The sequence below is a fragment of the Falco naumanni genome, chromosome 6 (genome assembly GCF_017639655.2).
Source record: "Falco naumanni isolate bFalNau1 chromosome 6, bFalNau1.pat, whole genome shotgun sequence".
NCBI classification, from domain to species: domain Eukaryota; kingdom Metazoa; phylum Chordata; class Aves; order Falconiformes; family Falconidae; genus Falco; species Falco naumanni.
The window spans coordinates 48,449,873-48,469,041 of NC_054059.1; the positions used below are offsets into that span (position 1 = coordinate 48,449,873).

Here is a 19,169-nt window from a genome sequence, read left to right on the forward strand (position 1 = left end):
CTTTTCATTCTGGCTGCCAATTTTGTTCCTCTTTTATTCTCATCTTGTCTTTGTTTGTGTTCAGAGTGGTTTAACCACTGATGGTCAGTCATACTTCTAAAATAATGCTGTTTGTACCGTGCAAGTCAGATAAGAGGCAAAGTAATTATTACAGTTTCTGTGCTTGCCCTAGAAATAGATTCAAACTTGGGTCTGTTCTCTTTTGAACTGTCCCAAGAATGTGTGCATTACCACAAGCATGCTGAAGTTCCCCAAGTTCTCATCTCCTGTGTTGTGTGGCCACAAAGAATGTGGGTGTAAAGGAGAAAGGAAGGGAGGGTTTACCTTACGAAGGAGGAGGTCATTCACTCCAAGCATTGTAAGTAATTGGCTTCAGATTTGTTTTGTTCTGGGGAGATTTTAATTAAGCTTTTTTATATGCTGTTTAATAAACATTTGTCCATAAGCGGTATCTTGTGATCTCCATCACTAAAGCAGGAGGATTAATTTGCATGTTGTTTGTTATTTATTTAAATAGCCACAGAAATTATATTGAATGTTCTGCTAAGGCAGTGGTGGTGGGTTTCTGCACTGAAGAGTATAGCATCTGAAAGTACATGTAGCATTAGGACTGTTGTTGCATTTTGGGTTTTCCTTTTTTAAAAACAGTTTGGATTGGGAGAATATGGATGAAAATGCCAACATTAGTAACTGATGCATAAAGTCAAAAGAAAGAGCCCGGTACCCTTTTTTGCACCAGTGCCTGGAAGCAGATGGCTAGGGAAAACATTTAAGGAATTGGAGCAGTCTCCTAGCTTCTGGTAATCAAGGTGTTACTGGTTCTCCAGGTTCCTTACATTTGTTACTTAGTACTTTGCACACCAGATTTTCATTGATTTCTCACAAGACAAAATACTGTTGCAAAGAGGTGGTTTGAACACCGGCATGGCTGTATTGGGTCACTTCAAGGGTTCATGTAGCCCTGTATCCTGCCTACAGTGGAGGCTTTAATTGGGTGCCTAGATAAGAGTCAGAACAAAGCGAGCATGTGATACTTCCCCCAGTACTCTCCAAGCTTCCAGCTATTTTCATTTCAGGGACTTCCTGAGCCATATGTGGCTCTGTGTATTTGGTAACCCTCAGAGGATTTGTGTTTTGTGAACTTGTCCAGGCTTTGCTTGAGCCCACATACACTTTCAGCTTTCAAAACATCGTTTGGGAAAGAGGTTTCAAACATCTGCTACCTCTGTGACTGGAGAACCTGGTTATCTCTTGCTTTGAAGTTCGCTTCTACCATTTGTGTTGGACAAGATGGTTTTGTAGTTTTTTATCATATTCTTACTTTATGGTGTCTTTTCCATACTCAGAGGGTTGTAGCTTCTCCGTATTGAAACTGTTCTATACCTTTGATCATTCTTGTTGCATTTCTCTGAATCTTTGTGTTTGACCCTTCCTAGGAAGTACAAGAAGTCTGTACTGAGGGATTTTCCTTTGCAAAAGCTGTGTTGATGTTTCCTAATTCTGATTTTCATTCTTACCTGTCCTGATTTATTTAGAACAGTCATCAGTCCCGCCCCTCCCCCTTAATAAAAAAAATAAAAAAAGAGGACCCATACTTCAATTCTCACCTACCAAAGCAGCTCCAAGTATACCATCATTAGTAATTAATCTTTCATTCTTGGATTTGTTTAGACGTCTGGGCCGATACTGTATGTCCTTGAGCATTTCTTTACCGTTCCATTTGTCAGTTTGTTCCATGAATAGTCCCATCAGATTCAGATGCATTCATTGAGTCCCTCACAAAGAAGGACTTGTCCAGCATGGGAGCCTCCCAAGAGTTTTTTTCACAGTACACGGTAGTGCAAAAAATTTGTTAAGCTTCTGTGTGATGGCCCTGTTTCTCCTTTTATACCTTGATCATCGCTTGGCACCTCAGACTCTCTGGCAGACCTCCTGCTCCTGACTTGTTTGAAGAAATGATTCATTACTCATTTGATTCCCTTTCCTAGCTGTTCCTCCAGTTCTTTCTGGCCTGCCTTATTACAGAGTGCCAGAGTGTACATTCTTTTCAGTTTTCCTCATTTGGACTTGGTGTTGGCTTACTGAAGGGTGCCTTTTTGCTTCTAGAAACCTGCCATGAGCTGTACTAATGTCCCTTTGCTCATCTAAAGTCTTTCTGAATTGGTGGTGAATATTGGTTCAGTGCTTTCCATGTAGCTGTTGCTGAACAGCTTTGATGCTGCCAGTCTGATTTTGTTTCTCATAGCTGTTAGAGCTTCCTTTTAACAAGCTTTCTCCTTTCTATGTAGTTACACTTTTGAAGTTAAGCACAACAATGGTCACTGATGCGTAGTGGTGCTGTAGCTGTAGGATGTAGGTAGAAATAGATGATTCGTGCTGCTCAGGACTGAGCCAAAAGCAGTGGCTCCTCGTGCAGGTTCCCTAACCAGCAGCATCATGGAGCAGCTTTGCAGTTACCTGATATTTTGTCTCTGCTTTGTCGTCTGCTTGCTCAGTCTACTGGGAGGAGTCGAAATGTGCCTCTATGCGGTCTTGCACCGTGCCTTTGCTGATCTCAAGCGTCTTGCTGTCAGTGTTACCATAGGCTGCCCATGCCTGGTGGTCCCAGCACTCACTCTTCCTGATCCAACCAAGCTCCAGACCTCTGCTGCTTGGTGAGGTGGAGTTTTCATTTGATTTGATTCTAAACTCTGTGTAGCATATAATGTTACTTTGTCACTGGCTGTCATCCCTGTGTATTTGTATCCTAGGATGATGCCAAACAGAGACACGCTAATTGTCTCCCTTCTATCAGATTTCTGATGTGACTGCTGCTAGTGCTTTTGTTTGAGGCTTGATGTTGCAGTGATCCAGTGTTTCTTCTTCTCCCCTGCTTTGTGTAGAAGGCAATGTATTGCTGGATTTTCTTCTTGCCACCCTGTTTACACTGCAGTTGTCTGTATCTGTTCTTATTCTTTGATTCTTCTTGGCATCTTCACTTGATGACCCAGAATCTCCGTGTCTTCATTTGTCGTAGCAATGCCTCACACTTGAACCATGTGTTCTGATTGCCTCCTCCCCCAGCCCCCCCCCCCCCCCTTTCTCAATCCTTAGGTACGAGCAACCTGTTTCCTATGTTCAAATGAGCTCCAGCCGTCCTGTACAAGTATCTTTGTTCTAGAAATACTCCAGTTCCACGTGAATCGGATCTCTTGTTTTGTCACATCCTGTTGACTAGGCATTCAAATCCTCTTTCTCTTCTTTCCAGAAGCCCCTATTTTGCTGTCAGGATTTCCTTCCCTTTTTCTTCCTAGTGTTACTGGGACCCAGATGGACCACAACATAGGTTTCTCCTCAGCATTTCCTAGGAAGCAGTTCAGGCTTTGCAACCTTTGCAGCTGATGGGCAAATCACCATGTGGTCTTCTGTCAGATCGCAGACTCCAGCTGTCTGTTTGCCTGATGATATTCCAACACACCCTTTTGAGTTTGCATTATAACTGCCTCATTTATGCATCAGTGGGGAGAGGGTATTTGTTGGGAAGGCTTGTTTTGGTCACAGAAACCTCTAACTGCCTGTGAAATGATGGGGAAGGAAGTGGAAGCACAAGTGAAAGAGAGCAAGCACAGCACTGCGGTTACAGCGCTGACCTTAGCAGGTAGCAGGAAGTAGGACGATCGGTTTCTGGCAAAAGTAATAGGAACAGATCAAGTTGTGATAGTAAAAACAGCCTAAGCAGGTGTTTAAATTTGACTCTGTATTATTATTATTATTGCCTAGCAAATATTACTGTATTGTTGAATGAATGTAGGAAGTTAACTTTAGGTAGAAACAGGTATGTGTTTACATGTTGAGTAAACAGATTTATCGGTATATCAGAAACTCATTGGGAATGGTTCAGAGATAAAAGCATTTCAGATGTGGTCGGGTATCTGAGACATTTGCTTAGGGCAGGGGATGCGCAGGACCAACAGGAGGTCCGTTCTAGAAGGGAGAAGTCCTGTGCTGCATCTGTCATTCACCTGAAATGGTACTAAATACCAGTGTTTCAGGAAAAGAAGCAAGGGTACCTAAAATCCGGGCAATATAGACACAATATCAGGAGCTTGTTAAAAGTGTACTCCTTCAAATACTTCAAGAAAATGTCAGTGTGTGTTGATTCAAGGCTTACATATAAAACTGATGCAGAAAATTCCTCTGACGTAATTGACTTTTGGTTATAACTTAAATTCTCCATGTGTGGGGGGTTCTCGGTGCGTGATACGTGTGCTGATTTGTCTGTTAATAGGACCTGGAACAGGTTATTTTGTGTTGCACTTGTTTTGCTTTTATTTTTTATAAAAGCTAAATCTTAGTAGGGAGGAGGAGACTGAGAGATTAAATTAGACAAAACCAAAAAACATGCCAGACCCTAAGTTTTTTGTTTGAGGCTTAAACACATAAATGCTAAAAACGTGAGGGTTGTGGGCAAAATATTTTACAAAAATAAGTACTTTATTGCTGAAAAAGAAAAAAGGCATTTCTCTTTCAGTGTCTATTTTAGCGTTATGCCTTCTTCCCACAATTCTGCTTCTGGGTCAGTGCATCAGAATGATTCCTCTGTCGATTTGCCTCAGTAGTGTCCCCATGGAGAGCAAACATTTAAAATAACTGCTTCTGTATTTTAAGGGTGGGCATTATGGGTTCGTGATGTTCAGAAGCATAGCATTTTCCTTAGAAGCTCTTCCTGAAAACAGTAACTGTGCAGAGCATTCGGGCTTACTCCTCCCGCTCTGGCAAGAGGATCTAAGGGCTTGCATTAACTGCTGAGTAAAAGAGTAGAACTGCTGGGTCAGGTGTATAGCTGAGGGTATCACTTCTGATCAGGTTGCCATACAGATGTGATGTAGTTTGATCCCATGTCCTCCTGCCTCAACTCATGCATTTCCTTTGCTTGCCTCTTCCAACAGATACCGCCTCAGTATGGTCAGCAAGGTGTAAGTGGCTACTGCCAGCAGAGCCAGCAGCCATACTACAACCAGCAGCCGCAGCATCTGCCACCCCAGGCACAATATCTGTCGCAGGCCCAGCAGAGATACCAGGCTCAGCAGGTAAGCACCGTCCTCCACTACTAACAGTCGCCCTGCAGCTGAAGGTATAAAAAAGATCCGTGTGAAATGAACAAAACCCACCCAACCCCTTTTCAAGGTAACAGTGTTAAAAACAAAATTAAACAAACTTGGAATCAGACAACATCCTTTGAAAAATCTTTGGGGATATGCGCACAAATACATCTGCACGCACTTTCAGGCTTTACTTTGTATCAGCTGTTTTGAATAAAGCCAGTGTATATACCCCAGCAACTATTAATTCTGCTTTTAAAAAGAAGTAACAGTTTCTTGATCAGATGTCAGTGGAGGCTGGAGGTTTTCCTTCCTTCCGTTTTGTTTTGTTTTCCGCTCAGGAGACAGAGGTGGTTGAGAGCTCCTGCATCTAACATGTTCGTTACTGTTTTGTTTTTTGTGTTACTTCATTCGAGAGTAGATGAGTTAAAGGTATTTTGAAGCTGCTTTGTCAAGGGAGCTTCTTAAGAGATATTTTAAATTGATATTACGGCTATTAATTTGAATGTTGTTAGTTTGCATATCCAGTTAGCGAAACTGCATAATTCAATATCCATTGCTGTTCTTTCTTGAATTATGCTTTATATGTTAGCCATTAAAATTTGTTTAAAGTGATTCTGTTTTTAACTAAGATCAGAAGCTATAGGGTATGGATCTGCTTCCTAGGGCTTGAGAAACACCCAGATTTTAGATACCGAACAAAATGGAAGTGCATAGCTGATGCAGCTGAACTTGTAGGCTCAGTTCTATGTGCCGTCTCAACACTGTTAATCACAGAGAGGTGATCTGGAAATGGAAGGACGAAACTAAAGCATACCCGCCATCCTGGGAAATCTAACAAAAGTGAGTTGCTCAAGATTGGGTATTAGTGGAAGCATCAGCACTTGCTGCAGATCACTGGGGAATTCTGTCAGGCATGGTTGATTAACATTTTGGGATAATGCTGGTGCAATGTTGAAATCTTAGCTTGAAATAAAAATAGTGTGTAAAATAAACTAACAAAAGATGTTGTAAGTAGCAGTGATACAGGAGGCTTCCCTCCTTTGATTTTTAAAATAAAGCTATGATAATTTCACGGTGTAATTACATGTTAATTTTTCTTCATCTACATTTTAAAATTCCATTGAGAATTAACTTTTTTCATTAAAATGCTGGATGGTTTATGAAATAGACTTCTTAATTGTATCTATGATATTCTTGTAAATGTCACCACTTTCCATCTTTTGGATTATATGTAACTGCAACTTTAAAGATTGCAGTTGTGTCTTTAAATTTAATTTTCTCCTTTTTTACTTTGGCATTAAATGTTTGATTTCTCTGTGACTTGAAAATACTGCTCATAAGCATCTTGGTAAGCCTTAGCAGATAAAAGTCCTAGTAATGCAGCCTATAAGACAGAAGAAACACAGTTGCTCCAATGCCTACATATCACAGTTTGTGAAACTGAAGTGTTATTTTGCTGCCTTGGGCACCTCATCATATTTTAAATACTGTCAGTTGAATGGATTGATTATTTTAGTTTAAAAATATAGAAAACATACCAACTATACAGGACTTGGGAAATAACAAGATACTGATTTATCTGTTGATACATGTTCCAATTACATCATTTGCTATCATAGCCAGTAAAGCGAAGGTTTGTGCAATGAGTTGAGGGGTATGATAGAAGAGGATGAAGACTAAATGAGAGTAAAGCCTTCCATATATTATGGACTTCAGAGAACTAGGATGAAGAGAAAGGCAGGGACGGATTCAGAAATAGAAGATACCAGCCTCTATGTAGCCAAATTTCTTCTTTGAGGATACATGGAAGGTGTGTCTAAATCCAGGCTCTAGGGGCAATACAGGCATCTCAAGGTCAGTAGGCATTTTTGCCTGAATCTGCAAATTCCGATGATACATAAGGTCCTCACCAACACAGCCTTGCAGGTGGTAATCCTCAGTGTGAGAATCGCACCTGAAATTCTTTGTGGTTTATGGGTGACGGGTTGGTTATCCTGTTCTTCAGTAGTGGTCAGCCTCTTAAGTTTTGAACTCTGATTCCAGGTTCTGTATTATATAGACTTTTCCTGGAGTACTTGTGTGTAGATGGGAGTACTAAATGTAAATAATAATTAGCCCTTAATACCGTGGGACTTGCTCCTTCTCTTTTCCCCATCTCATCTCCAGGTTGGTTCCATGGCTGCTCTTCCCCCTGTCTCAAGAAGGGTCATCAAGTGAATATCTCCTCTCTAATGTTTCTCTGTAAAACCTCACTACTGGGTTCTTTCCCATTCTTCAGGAACTGTTAATCTAGAAAATGAATTCATAACACAAGAAGTTGAAGTCTGTACTTTTGATACTTCAGCGACAGTGTTCTTTCTCTGCTGATGATGCATAGTAGAGTTACCATCAAGTGGTAACCAGTGGGCAATACAAAAATTAATACTAGGGTAACAAAAAAGTTGAAGTGTACGTCAGATTCTGCTGCTGAGACAGAAATTTTGAAAATCATGTCTGCTTAAGCATACAGGCCTTTGCTTATATGAGACTGGTTATCTTTTGAAAATAATTCAAAAATTAGCATTTACTTGATTAAAAATTTAGCGAGAGAAATGGGAGTAGGTAATCATACAGTTTTAGGAATTTTAAGGGCCGAGTTCACTGAATTTGATAAGTTGGGCAGCCTTGCAAAGAGAAAGGCCAAGGGAGGTCTTTCTGCTCTTTACGGCTACCAGGTGGGAGGATGTGCGGGAGAACAGAGCCAAGCTCAGATAAGAGGCAGTGGGGACAGACTGAGATGAAGTTGCAGCTTGGTAAAAGAAAAGAAACCAGAATTGCCATGAGGGTTTTCAAACACAAGAATGAGTCTGGAAAGACTGGAATCTCCATCCTTGGAGATACTTAGAACTCAACTAGACAGGGCCCCCGAACACCCTGTTGTTGTTAGACTTTCTTTGCACTAGAGGTTTGACAGCGTAACCTTTCTCTGAAGGTCTCTTCAAACCTGTGTGATTCTGTGATTTTAGTACTGCTTTATATGCTAAACACAACTTTAAAATAAACCATGAAATCATATAATATCTGTTGCACTGGTTGGCGTATCTTTCTTATTTCTGCTCTTAAAAATATCAATACATCCTCTTTATATAATCCTGTTAATTAGAAAAGTAAGGTAGTTTCAGTTACACAATCTGTCATCCATAGTATTGCTCTTCCTTTCCGTCTTGGAAATCAATTTCCTCCACGTTTTCTGTATTCTTCATTAAACACTTTCTTGCCTTTTTATATTGATGTCGCTTTTTACACTCTACATTGGTGCACAGTCCTGGTTTTGAATGGTCACAACTTTGAGGAATACATAAAGCCAACTGTTTCAGGATGTTGGCCTCAAGAAGAGAAGCTGGCTTCTGAAGATGTTTTTGCCTGATGCTGGCTAGCCAGCATTGTGGGAAAACTTTAGACTACAAGTACTTTTCCTGGAGAGTGTGGTTGGATCATGAAGCAAGAGACGATCACTCTAATAGTATTGAAGTGGTTCGTGGTAGCCCCAGCTGTGGATCAGGACATTATGATTCTGGTTGTTCTCCAAGCCCGTAACAAAAAGGTGGTCTTTGCCCCAAATAGTTTACAGGCTGTTCTGTGCCTGGTGGACTGGAAGCTGAACTTGCTTTTGTAGCAAGGGTGTAGCTATGAGGTGAAGAAGTTTTGTGTTCTGTTTTAGGGTAAATAAGTTGTCTCCGTGATTGCCGCCTTTGTGATACGAATGTGATTGAGCTGGTTTTACTTCAAGTTGGGGAAAGGGGACTTCTCAGGAATTTGCCGCCTTTTCCTTACTGTATTTTCTTATTTTCCTTGTAGATTTATGTCAATCTACTTGTTTTGGACATTATGAAGCTAGAAAGTAGTGTTTATTCTGGATGGATGATGGACTTTTTCTTGACACTGGTTTCTTCTTATGTAAAACCTTGTAGCGTGATGTACTGGATATTATTCTGTTATGGGGAGAAAACTGATGAAATTTTATATAGTTAAGTTCTACTTTTGCTCTTCTAGACATAATGCGAGCAAGCTTCTGCAGTCAGGTGTAACTCTTAGTGTTGTGCCTTGGAATTGGTATGTGTGTTCATTTCTCACACATCACAGAAGCGTGAAGCCATCACTCCTTTTCCTTGACTCACTTGAATTCAATATGCAATCTTGTAAATAAAAGTAAACAGATAAAATAATTTCTGGGATTGTTCCAGTGACTTGTGACTTTACATGCTTCTAATAAGCATGGAGGGGAAGGAGGAGAATGGGATTTATTTGAGTGTTTGAACTGTTAAGTTGTTTAGATCTTTGTTAAATTGATTGCATGGTGGGCAGAAAGGGAGTTTGTAAGAGGTGATTTGATAGTAATACTGGCATAGTTTACTATAGAGCCGCATTGTAAGCCAGCATCAGTCATCCCCTCTTCGTATCAGGAGCCTGCTGTGTAAAAACCATTAAAGGAAGAGCTTTGTTTTAAGCAAATTTATTGCAGTGGGAGATTCATTGATCATTAGATATTGCCAGTAGATGTAGATACTGCCTTGGGTTTTTTTTCATTTTTGATTTTTTTTTTTTTTAATTCTTTTTACCTTTACTGCTCTTTAAAAGAAAAAAAGAAAGATGTGCTACACTACTACAGTGTTGCCCTTGGCAGGGTTTTTTATCTTGAAATGGCATATAAATGAATAAATGCTTCAGTTGTTTTTGCAGTTTTAAATCTTCTGCCATAAGTAGAAGTGATATTTTGCTTATGAATGTCATGTAATTGCAAACTTAAACTGTCATCATCAAACATTATTTTGTTAAGATAGCGTGATGTATATTTTTGGTTATTATGCTTTCCAACTGGCTTTTAAACAGCCATGTTTATATATTTTCTTGTTTTATGTAGCATGTGTTCATATGTATCGAGATAGGATCGTGCCTTTGAGGTTTATTGTGTGATAATTTTATGAGTTGGGACCATATCACTTTTTGACAGATGAAATGGATCTGCAAAATAATTACGATCTCACTCTTAGTTAAACAGAAATAGTGATTTTATTCTACACCTGCTGCTGTTATCTTAAAGTAATCATTTGTTTTACGTGTTCCTGGAAGCTTTCCGCTTGCAAGTTTCCAGAATAGAGTGGGATTATGCTGATCCCTTTTCTCACATGCAGGCATGAGATTAAAAGGGTAAAAAAAGCGTGGCAGGTCCTTGAGGTGGAGCATGCATCTGCACTTTTCTGGGGCATTGGTCCTTCTGGTTAACAGTGTCCGCAAAGAGGTTCTGTGTGTGTGTTTTACATGGTTCCCTTGTGGTTACTATGATTATTATTTTTTTAAATGCCTTAAAGGAATAGTCAGGTAGTTTAGGCTCAGTCTTTAGTCTGTTTTTATTTGAAAAAAATAAAATGTTTTATAAACAAGGAAGCAAACAAGGCTCCTCCACTGTCAGGTTTTATTTTAATGTTCTAAAAGCTGGCCAAAACCTTATTCTGCGCCCACCCCCCACCCCCCCCCACACCCCCCCACACCCCCCCCCGCCCCCTCCCCGTATAATACCTTGTCTACTGATAAGATCTACCTACTGATCTTGGTGAGGTTTTTTGCAACACAGATTGTCATAGGACAAATAAAGAGCAGACTGACTAGTGGTTTGGTTTTTTGGTTGGGTGTGGGTTTGGTTTGGTTGTGGGTTTGTTTGTTTTGGGTTTTTTGTTTGTTTTTGTTTTGGGTTTTTGTTGGTTGGGTTTTTTTGGTGTTGGTTGGTTTGGGGTTTTTTTGTTGGTGGTTTTTTTTTACCTTTTCCTGAGTGTGGGCCAGGGGGATGAATGCGGTTCAGGCCCGTAAGAGTTTGTGAACCACATCAGTAGACCCAGGTGGAAAGGTATCAGAAGCAGGAAGGCGGCGTGTGTAAGGAGGTGGGGAGCATCTCTGCTGATGCTTCAGTTGGTCTCTCTGGGCAGAGGGCTGGGGAACCCTTGTGCTCCCACAAGGGGCTGTGGCTTCTCTCCATTTTCCTGAACTGGGCTCAATGGAGGCCATATGTTTCAGGTTTATTGCTGAGCTGGAACTAGTCTCAGCTGCAATCCTGAGATGATGGTGAGAATGTTCTTGCGCAGACATCTGTTTCTAGCATTGAGTCAGTGCAAGGTAGGACAGATAAAACATTAGCCAATTTGAAACAGTCTCTGAAAATGTGAACAAAATGTGAAACTAATTAATCTGTTTTCATGTCCAAGCTGTATGAGTGTCTTGAAAACAGAACAAATTGTATTGTGGCAAAATGTATCAATTTATTAAAGTGATTTTGGTACAATAAGGATGAAATCTTGTTTTTAAATTTGATGTGAGCTGTGAAAGTTCTCTTAACAGCATGTTAATTAACATTGTCAAGCTGTTTTGGGCTGTAACACTGTACAAAAATACTGTTGTTGTAAGTTAGGAATAGTTGTGTTACATGCAAATACCAAATTCATTAGTAATACAGACAGTCCTCAGTGAGTCAAAATTTTAAGTTTTGTACCTCAATGAAGTTACTCTTTTTAATAAAATCTTCACTCAAGTTACTAGAAACTGGCACAGAATTACCAGTCAACGGTACCAGTCTCAAATCCTGCAAAATTTAAATTAAATATCTTTAGAAACTAACATACAGCTGCCCACAGCTGAAAGTTGTAATGAAAATCATTTGTCCTTCTGTCCTTTTAACTTTCGTGTCTGTAATCATCTATCACTAGACGGGTGGTTGCACTTAATATTTGTTGTGTTATGAACCGCAGGAAATGAGAAAGAACAAACTTGTATGTTAATCTCTCGGTTGCTGCCAGGCATGTAGGAAAGCATTCTTTGTGGAAGTTGGCTATTACAGTTACATGAGAACTAAATCAACTTTGATGTTCAGGAGAGATTGTTGCCCGCCATCATCAGCAGTGGCTGATGCCACTACCTGTTGTGTACCATAAACCCTTCAAGGCTTCATGGCTTCTGCCGTCCCAGCAACAGAGGTGCCCAGTGTATATTCATGCTGTCTTGAAACACTGGTTTTAGCTTAGAAGCAATTATTTCCTTTCCAGGGTGAAGAGATGCAAGGGAGAAGCGACTCCTTTAAACCGTTTAACCCAAGTTTCATGGCACCAAGAACTTCTGCTTCTGAGGTGTGCTTGTTGGTTGGCTTTTAGAAATCAGGGCTGCTGGTATGTAGTGAGCAGACATGTGCCTAACAAAGTGCCTGGGTGAAAGCTCTCGTACAGACCTGCATACTTCAGGCCGCTTTTCCAGCCTTCTTTAACCAGCCAGGTTAAAGTATACAGCGTAACCCTTTATGAAGGCATCTGTTTTGGTGCAGTGAACCTTTCGCTGCCAGCCTACCTCAGAGAGATCAGGGAGATCTCAAAAGGCAGAGTGCTTGACTTTTTTCATCTGTAAGAAAGCTTGGGTGGACATGGGGGAGTAGGGAAGGTGGGGAGCAGGCTTTCAGCAGCTGACTTCCAAACTCACGCACCGTGGCTTAAATCCTGGCTTCTAGACAAGCCACCAGTGACCAGCACCGCTGAAAGGCAGTTGTCGCCTTACCTTGCTGAACACTGACACGATTTAAAAACAAGCAAACTGTTGAGATACTTGGGGAACCGTACTGCTCTTGTGCGTAAAACTAATTTATCCTTTCGGAGACTTTCTTAAGCGCATGATGTTTTCAGGAAGGGCAAATGATGTTTGAACCTGTGGGTTCAACGAACACTAATTGATTGAATCCTTTGCCTGTTAGATTTTTGCTTTTATAAAGTCTTATTTCGTAATCATGATGCTGCTATAATACCAATTAAGTGCTAAGGGTATGGCTATTTCTCAGTGCGGCGGAGGTCACTTACTTGGCTGAGGAGTTCAGTAAAACTGTGACTCCTGTTGCGATACATCTTTTCCGTGTAGTGGGAATAGCCAATTGTTGTCTGCTGGGGGAATGCTCCATTTGTTCAACATTGCGTATATCATTCTAGGAAACGTGTCAAACCTTTCTCTTTTTTTTTCTCAGTGATTTATATCTGTATTTATAAGATTATAATAGGTGCTAGTTTGTCAAACTTGGAGAATGATCTTCCAGAGCCAAGTAGCTAGCAGGAATAGGGTCAGGCAGAAAAAGCAAGGATAATTGTCTGTAAACTCACACCTGAGTATGAACACAAAATTGAGGACATAGCACAGAGCAGCCCTCACAGCAGTGCAGGCTTATTTTTGCTGAAGGCATCTTGACCAGACCCAAAAAACTGCATTCAGATTTTGAGAAGACTTTCTCAGCCCTGTTATTTTAAAGCAAGTGTTTACAGACATGGCAATTGATTTAGCCAAATAAAAATCAACGCCAGTCCGTCAGGTCTGAAACCTTTAAAGTTAGCATGTATAATTACCCCTTACACATACCTGTCTTTGTAGTAACCTGGATTTGTTAAATGATATTACTGGGAAAGAAGTATTTTATCTCGCAAAGTGGTACTACTGCTTGTGTATGAAATGAAACAAGCTTGTTTATGCTTCTGTTTTATGGTCTCCCAAAGGGCTGTCAGTGAAAGTATTTGTTTGCCTCTGTGTTGTCTTAACAATTGTATGGCACCTTCAGTTTAAAGTTCCCTCGTTGCCCAGTCTGTGTATTCTTTTGTTGTGTTCATCTGTTAATGGTTTTCTGCTGAAAGTAGGCTTTTCCATTTGTAGTTTGCAGGAGGAATTTTGAAGGTTGGCTTTCTTCTCCTGAGAAACCAGCAAGCGCACCTCTTTGGGCATCTGCTGCCGATGGGGGTTTGATGGTATCTGGCGGGTTAGTTAGAGGAGATGGGTCACAGCTCACTGCAAACCTGTTTGGCAGGAATGTTCATGACCACCTGTACTCTGCTGGTTTTTAATTTTGATTCCTGTGTTTTTGTATTGTTCTAAATCTAGTAGACCTATTGCAGCTCTTGTGCTTGTAAGGTGAGAAATGTGGAAAGGCCTGAGTCCTGATGACTTTTTTCATGTACTAAAATGAAGTTAGCATGCAATATTAGAAGGAAACTCTGGCAATAAGAGCCTCCTTTCAGCTAAATTGGAAAGAGAGAAAAATTTAGTCTGAGAGGAAAAAAGGGAAGTCCTGTTTGGCTTCTTTATTTTCAAGTGGTCACTTACATGCACTCAGTTCGTAGATTCAGCAGGCAATGTCCCATGTTCATAACAAAAATCTCTGCAAAGCATTCTAGTTCAAAAGGTGGAGACGCTTAATCAGTTTTTCAAAGTAACAACATCAGTTTTTCCTGAAAGGAAACATTTTTCATCTCAACTACAAAAACTGTGTAAAATCTGTCATGGATTTAGTATGTTATGCTTAGAAAAAAGTCTTTTTAATGAGTTTAGAAATACAGTAAAATACAGATGTTCAAATGTATTTCTCAAAGTTCTTAAATAAGTGGTTTGGCTTTGATCCACAAAGTAGTAGTGGTGTTGTTACGATGGTGGTATTATTTAAAGTTTCTAAATTCTGATTTCTCTCAGTATTTAAATCACAGAAGGTTAATTAAAGCAGTTCTTTATTTTGCGATGCTTGGGAATATTAACCTCACAAAGCCTGCATTAAATCACTGAAGTGATAGAATTGCATTTGCTTTATAAAATAACTCTACAAGAGCGATGACAAAGCCATTTATAGTTCAGTGCTATTAATTGCTTGGCATTTAGATATTAGCATAGGAGTCCATTAATAAACTTGATAGTAAAACTACTGGAATGCAGGTTGATAAAAACTATTTTGTTTTAGGAGATAGTGATCGTAGCTATTGTTGCTCCCCTTACCACTCTCCTTATTACACAATGATGATTTTCTTTTACTGTTACTTTGAGAGCAGAATTAATATCCCAGAAATAATTTTATCTATAGCTTTGAAATTTAGCAGTAAGTTAAACAGAATAGTGAGTTTATCAAAAAATACCTGATCATTAATAGTCATTTACTTTATGATCCATTAATCTGATGACTGTTCATAGACAAAGTGGTCTACACAGATGTTTTAGAATATAAACGCACAAGTCCTGTTTTAATAAAAAAACTTAAAGTGCAAATAGTATAGTACTGTGGATTAAGTGATAAAGTTGTAAAGTCTAAAAATACTAATAAATCTTAAGTGGTAGAGATTTTTTTTCTCTCTTTCTTTAGTTCTGTATGAGCAGTATATATTCCAAATTTCAGTAGTCTTCTGAATTACACCTCATGGCCAGATGCAATACAGCAGTATTCTCTTACGGCCTTTAAATTAACATACATTATTTGCCTCAGAGGTAGGGAAGGTAAGTTTGTTAATACTTCCTGGCATAAAATTTACCATGTACTTTTTTGGCTGCCCATATTTTTTTCTAGTAATCAAAGATGTTCAAGTGTACATATATTTAGTTTTATTTTCTGGATTTTGAACTGGTATTTTTGAGACATTGTATTATCTGAATATACGTCAGCCTATATTTTATATGTATTCATTATTCTTCCCAGTATTTCCCTTTTACTGCATTTCTCTTGTACTGTAGTAGGATTTAGAATAGATTTTAGAATGTGCAGCTGAGATCTTACAGCGCATTTTAGTTGTTGTAATCAGATACAGACAACAAAGAATGAAATAGTAAAACAAATAAGACACCACTTAAAAAAAACAAGTTTACATGTTGACAAAACTGCTTGGTGTTTTTGTTGTGGGAGAGAGGAGAACAACTGTTGGTCTTGATGAGCTGTCCCTCGATATATAAAGCTACGCAAGAACACAGCCTACAGCCTGTCTTCATGTGTACCTTGCACATGATTTGTACCTTGTACCCTGATTGCCAGGTACCCATCTTGGGTACTTTCCACACGCATTTTTTTAGGTAGAAGATTAAATAACTGGCTATATGTGTCTGAGTTTTGGGTGTCTGCCTACAGAATTTGTAACGATTGTGGTCCTTCACTGTCAAGGAAAAGGAGACGTTTATTGTTGTGTTATTACCTAGCAATCCTTTACTGACTTCTAATGAAAGTCACTGGGGTTTTTGTTGCTGTATTGAAGAGTAGTCAGTGGTCTGGTCTCAGAGTTTTGTTTTCACCACCCCCCTATACCCTCCTCCCACCACTCCCAACATCAGTCCAGTTGGGTATACTTACTTTTGAAAAACATGTGGTTGTGATGATGGTGATGAAGACTTCTCTACCTCAAAGATGAAAGAAGTATTTTTCTGCTGTTGGTTGAAACCGTTGTATTGTGCAGTCTGTTGAATTGCTTCTGCTGGTGGGTGCTTCCTTGTGGAAATTATTTTCTCTTTCCACTTGTTGGACTAAGGTATTTTTCCACATGGTGGCTGGATTTGAAGAGTGTTGCAGATACTCTGTGTCTTCACAGACTGCAGAGAGAAGATGGTAATGCAGCTAATTCTCTGCCTCCAGTAGCCCCAAATGTAACATGCTAACACTCTCACATACTGAAAAACTAAGTTAACCAAAACAGTAGGGACCAGCTGAGAAAACCTTCTTTACCAAAATTACTACAGATTACTTTACACCTGACCTTCAGTTCCTTCTCCTGTGACTCTATTGTTGATAAAATAGTAGGTAAACCTCATTTCAGTCCTTTCTTTTATGAGACTTCCATGGTGGAGTACTAGGGAATAAATTGACAGGCATCACTGGACTGTGATATAAATGTTGGCTATAACATAATATAGCTTTATATTTGAGGTGTGGGTAGGAAACAAACCCACAAAACAAACTTCACCATTTTGGGGTTTTCTGTGTGACCTCAGTGATGTTTTGGGTGTTGCTTGCAACCCTTCCTCACAGATTTGCAGTTTTTGCTGAGCCTTTAGAATGAAGTCCAAGGTTTTACCTTGAAGCGCAGTTACAGACGTGCCCCTAAGAAAACACTGAAGAAATGTTTCACGGTCTCAAGCAAGGAAGTCTCATCCGTGGGTACCTAGCTTGATTAGCCTAGAGGTAGCAGCTGCTCTCGGTGCAGCTTTTCTTTTTATTCTGTAAGCTGGCTTCAGGCTTTCAGCTCTGCTGTAAGCTGCGGGCAGTGCTCTGACCTCATTTCTGCCAGTGAGCCGTATGCTTGGGAGAGCTTTCTCGACGGCAGCAGGCAGTCTGGGGCAGGCTGCTGCTCTCTGGGGCACAGAGCCCCCCAGCTCCCCACTTCTGCAGCAGCCAAATTGAAAGAAATGGCAGGTTTTAAATCCTGCCCCTCTCCTGTGTTCTGTCGGGGTTAGCTCGCTCTTCGGGGGGCAGAGCTGTTTCTCAGCCCAGCTTTGCGTCTCGGGTTTGCTGAAGAAATGCACTCTTCCCAGAGTTTTAGGAAGGACTAATGTGGCAGGGCAGGACACCGGATGGCACAAAATCTGTAAGTCATCACATTAACGTGGTAGTCTGTCCCAAGTGACTATAAAGAATAGGACATGTAAAACCTGCCAGGTCTCTTTTTCCTTCTTTCCTTTTTTTTTTTTTTTTTTAAAAAATATAGCTTTGTCGGTGAAAGGATGGGCAGGGAGAGGAAGGGAGTGGGTGTAGAAAATGAAAGCGTGGTTGGACTGCCCAGCCTCGTAGGGTTTTTTAGGAAAACTCCAAAAAGCTCTATAAACATGGGAAAAATCATGGAAATAAAATGCTTGGTTTACCCCTCATTTCCAAGTTACATTTCTCAGATTACCTCTTCAGGTTCTCTCTCATCTCCATTCACACTGGAACTTTACATCTGTAGAACAAAGAAAAACTACCTTTTTTGCCTGTAAATGAAGAACCGACAGCTGTTTATCAGGCTGTGCAATGTGCAACAGTCACATTTTAAGACGAACATCAAACTCACCTATTTTTTTCATGTGGCAAGTTACAAGTATGAAAGAAGAAATGTCTTGTTTCTGATTAAATCCGCTATTGATATGTTCTGTGATCCATGGAAAGCAATAGTAGCGGAAAGAGAATAGGAAGGTAAGGGTTTCTGAGGATGATTTCATTTTGGAGCTCTTCCTGCATCACTTGCTTAATACGGCTCCTGGAGGCCATATAGATGAGACACATGTGAAAATGGACTAGAGCGTTTTAGGAAGAGAGACCCTTCTGTCTTGTTAGTTGGCTCAGATTACCTGATACATGACTAGAAGCTATGCTGCCCAAACAATGTTCTTCCTGTAAAATGGGTATGGGGGTATGTGTGTGCGCTTTTTTTAGACTCTGTCTGCGTTTAAAATGCTTTTAGTGTATTCTGCAGGGGAAACCCATCCATATTTAGGTATTCTGAGTTTCTAATAACTTCCTGAGAGTTTTGATGTACTGAGCCTGAATAATATATTTGCTTACCTAAGTTAACTATCTTTTGCATCAGCTGCTGCCTGCTACGCAAAGTATATTTTTTTCCTTCCCCCTCTTAAGTCTTAAGACACCACTTAGATGTCACTCTGTGATAATTGGGATCCTGAAGAGAGAAAATGGTGTTCCCATTGTAGATTAATTTTTTTAATTAGCTTAAAAAAAGTGATCTAGGAAATACTAAGTTTTAGAATGAACCTGCAGTTATCTTGGAAGGGAAGGTATTAATAACATTGAAGATGAAATGTCTTACTGGCAGTGCCTCGTCTACACCTGAGGCATCCAAATGGGCAGGTTTTCCAGATTTCTGCAGGTACATTTCTGTGTGATTTCTGGATGAATTGCCTCCTTTTGGAACAGGAAAGGACTGTTTTGCTTTGGTACTTTTCTGAAGCTCTTGACTCCCTTTAGTACCTGTAATGAAGACCAAAATTAACTTGCTAAGGCAAAGTATCATCTTTGTTTCTGACGACACAGTTCTGCCCCGGACTGGGGGAAATGATAACCACCTGAAAGAAGAGCAGTTGCTGCTTGCCAGCCCCACTGAAGCAGCAGTTAACAAATAGCATCAGCATGTTGAGGTAGATGTCAGCCTGTTGCCTGCCATACTCCGGGACAGCTGCTTTCCTTGTCTCCATTCAGGCTTGCATGGTGGTGGGTAGAGGGTTGGCTTGAGATGATTTACATGTTCTGGTTGTGAGCAGGGTTTATTCACTTCATCACATAAACACAGACTAGCATGTTTAAGAGGATTA

The 19,169-nt window shown here is 40.1% G+C and overlaps 1 protein-coding gene across 10 annotated transcripts in view; it reads left to right on the forward strand.

Annotated features, from left to right (window-relative positions):
• ARID1B (AT-rich interaction domain 1B) overlaps nucleotides 1-19,169 on the forward strand; it is a 335,632-nt gene that overhangs the window by 78,907 nt on the left and 237,556 nt on the right. For all 10 annotated transcript variants that reach the window (XM_040598764.1, XM_040598762.1, XM_040598768.1 and 7 more), the window contains exon 3: nucleotides 4,929-5,069. In XM_040598764.1, coding sequence (XP_040454698.1) covers nucleotides 4,929-5,069 — 141 coding nt within the window. The remainder of the gene's footprint in view (nucleotides 1-4,928; nucleotides 5,070-19,169) is intronic.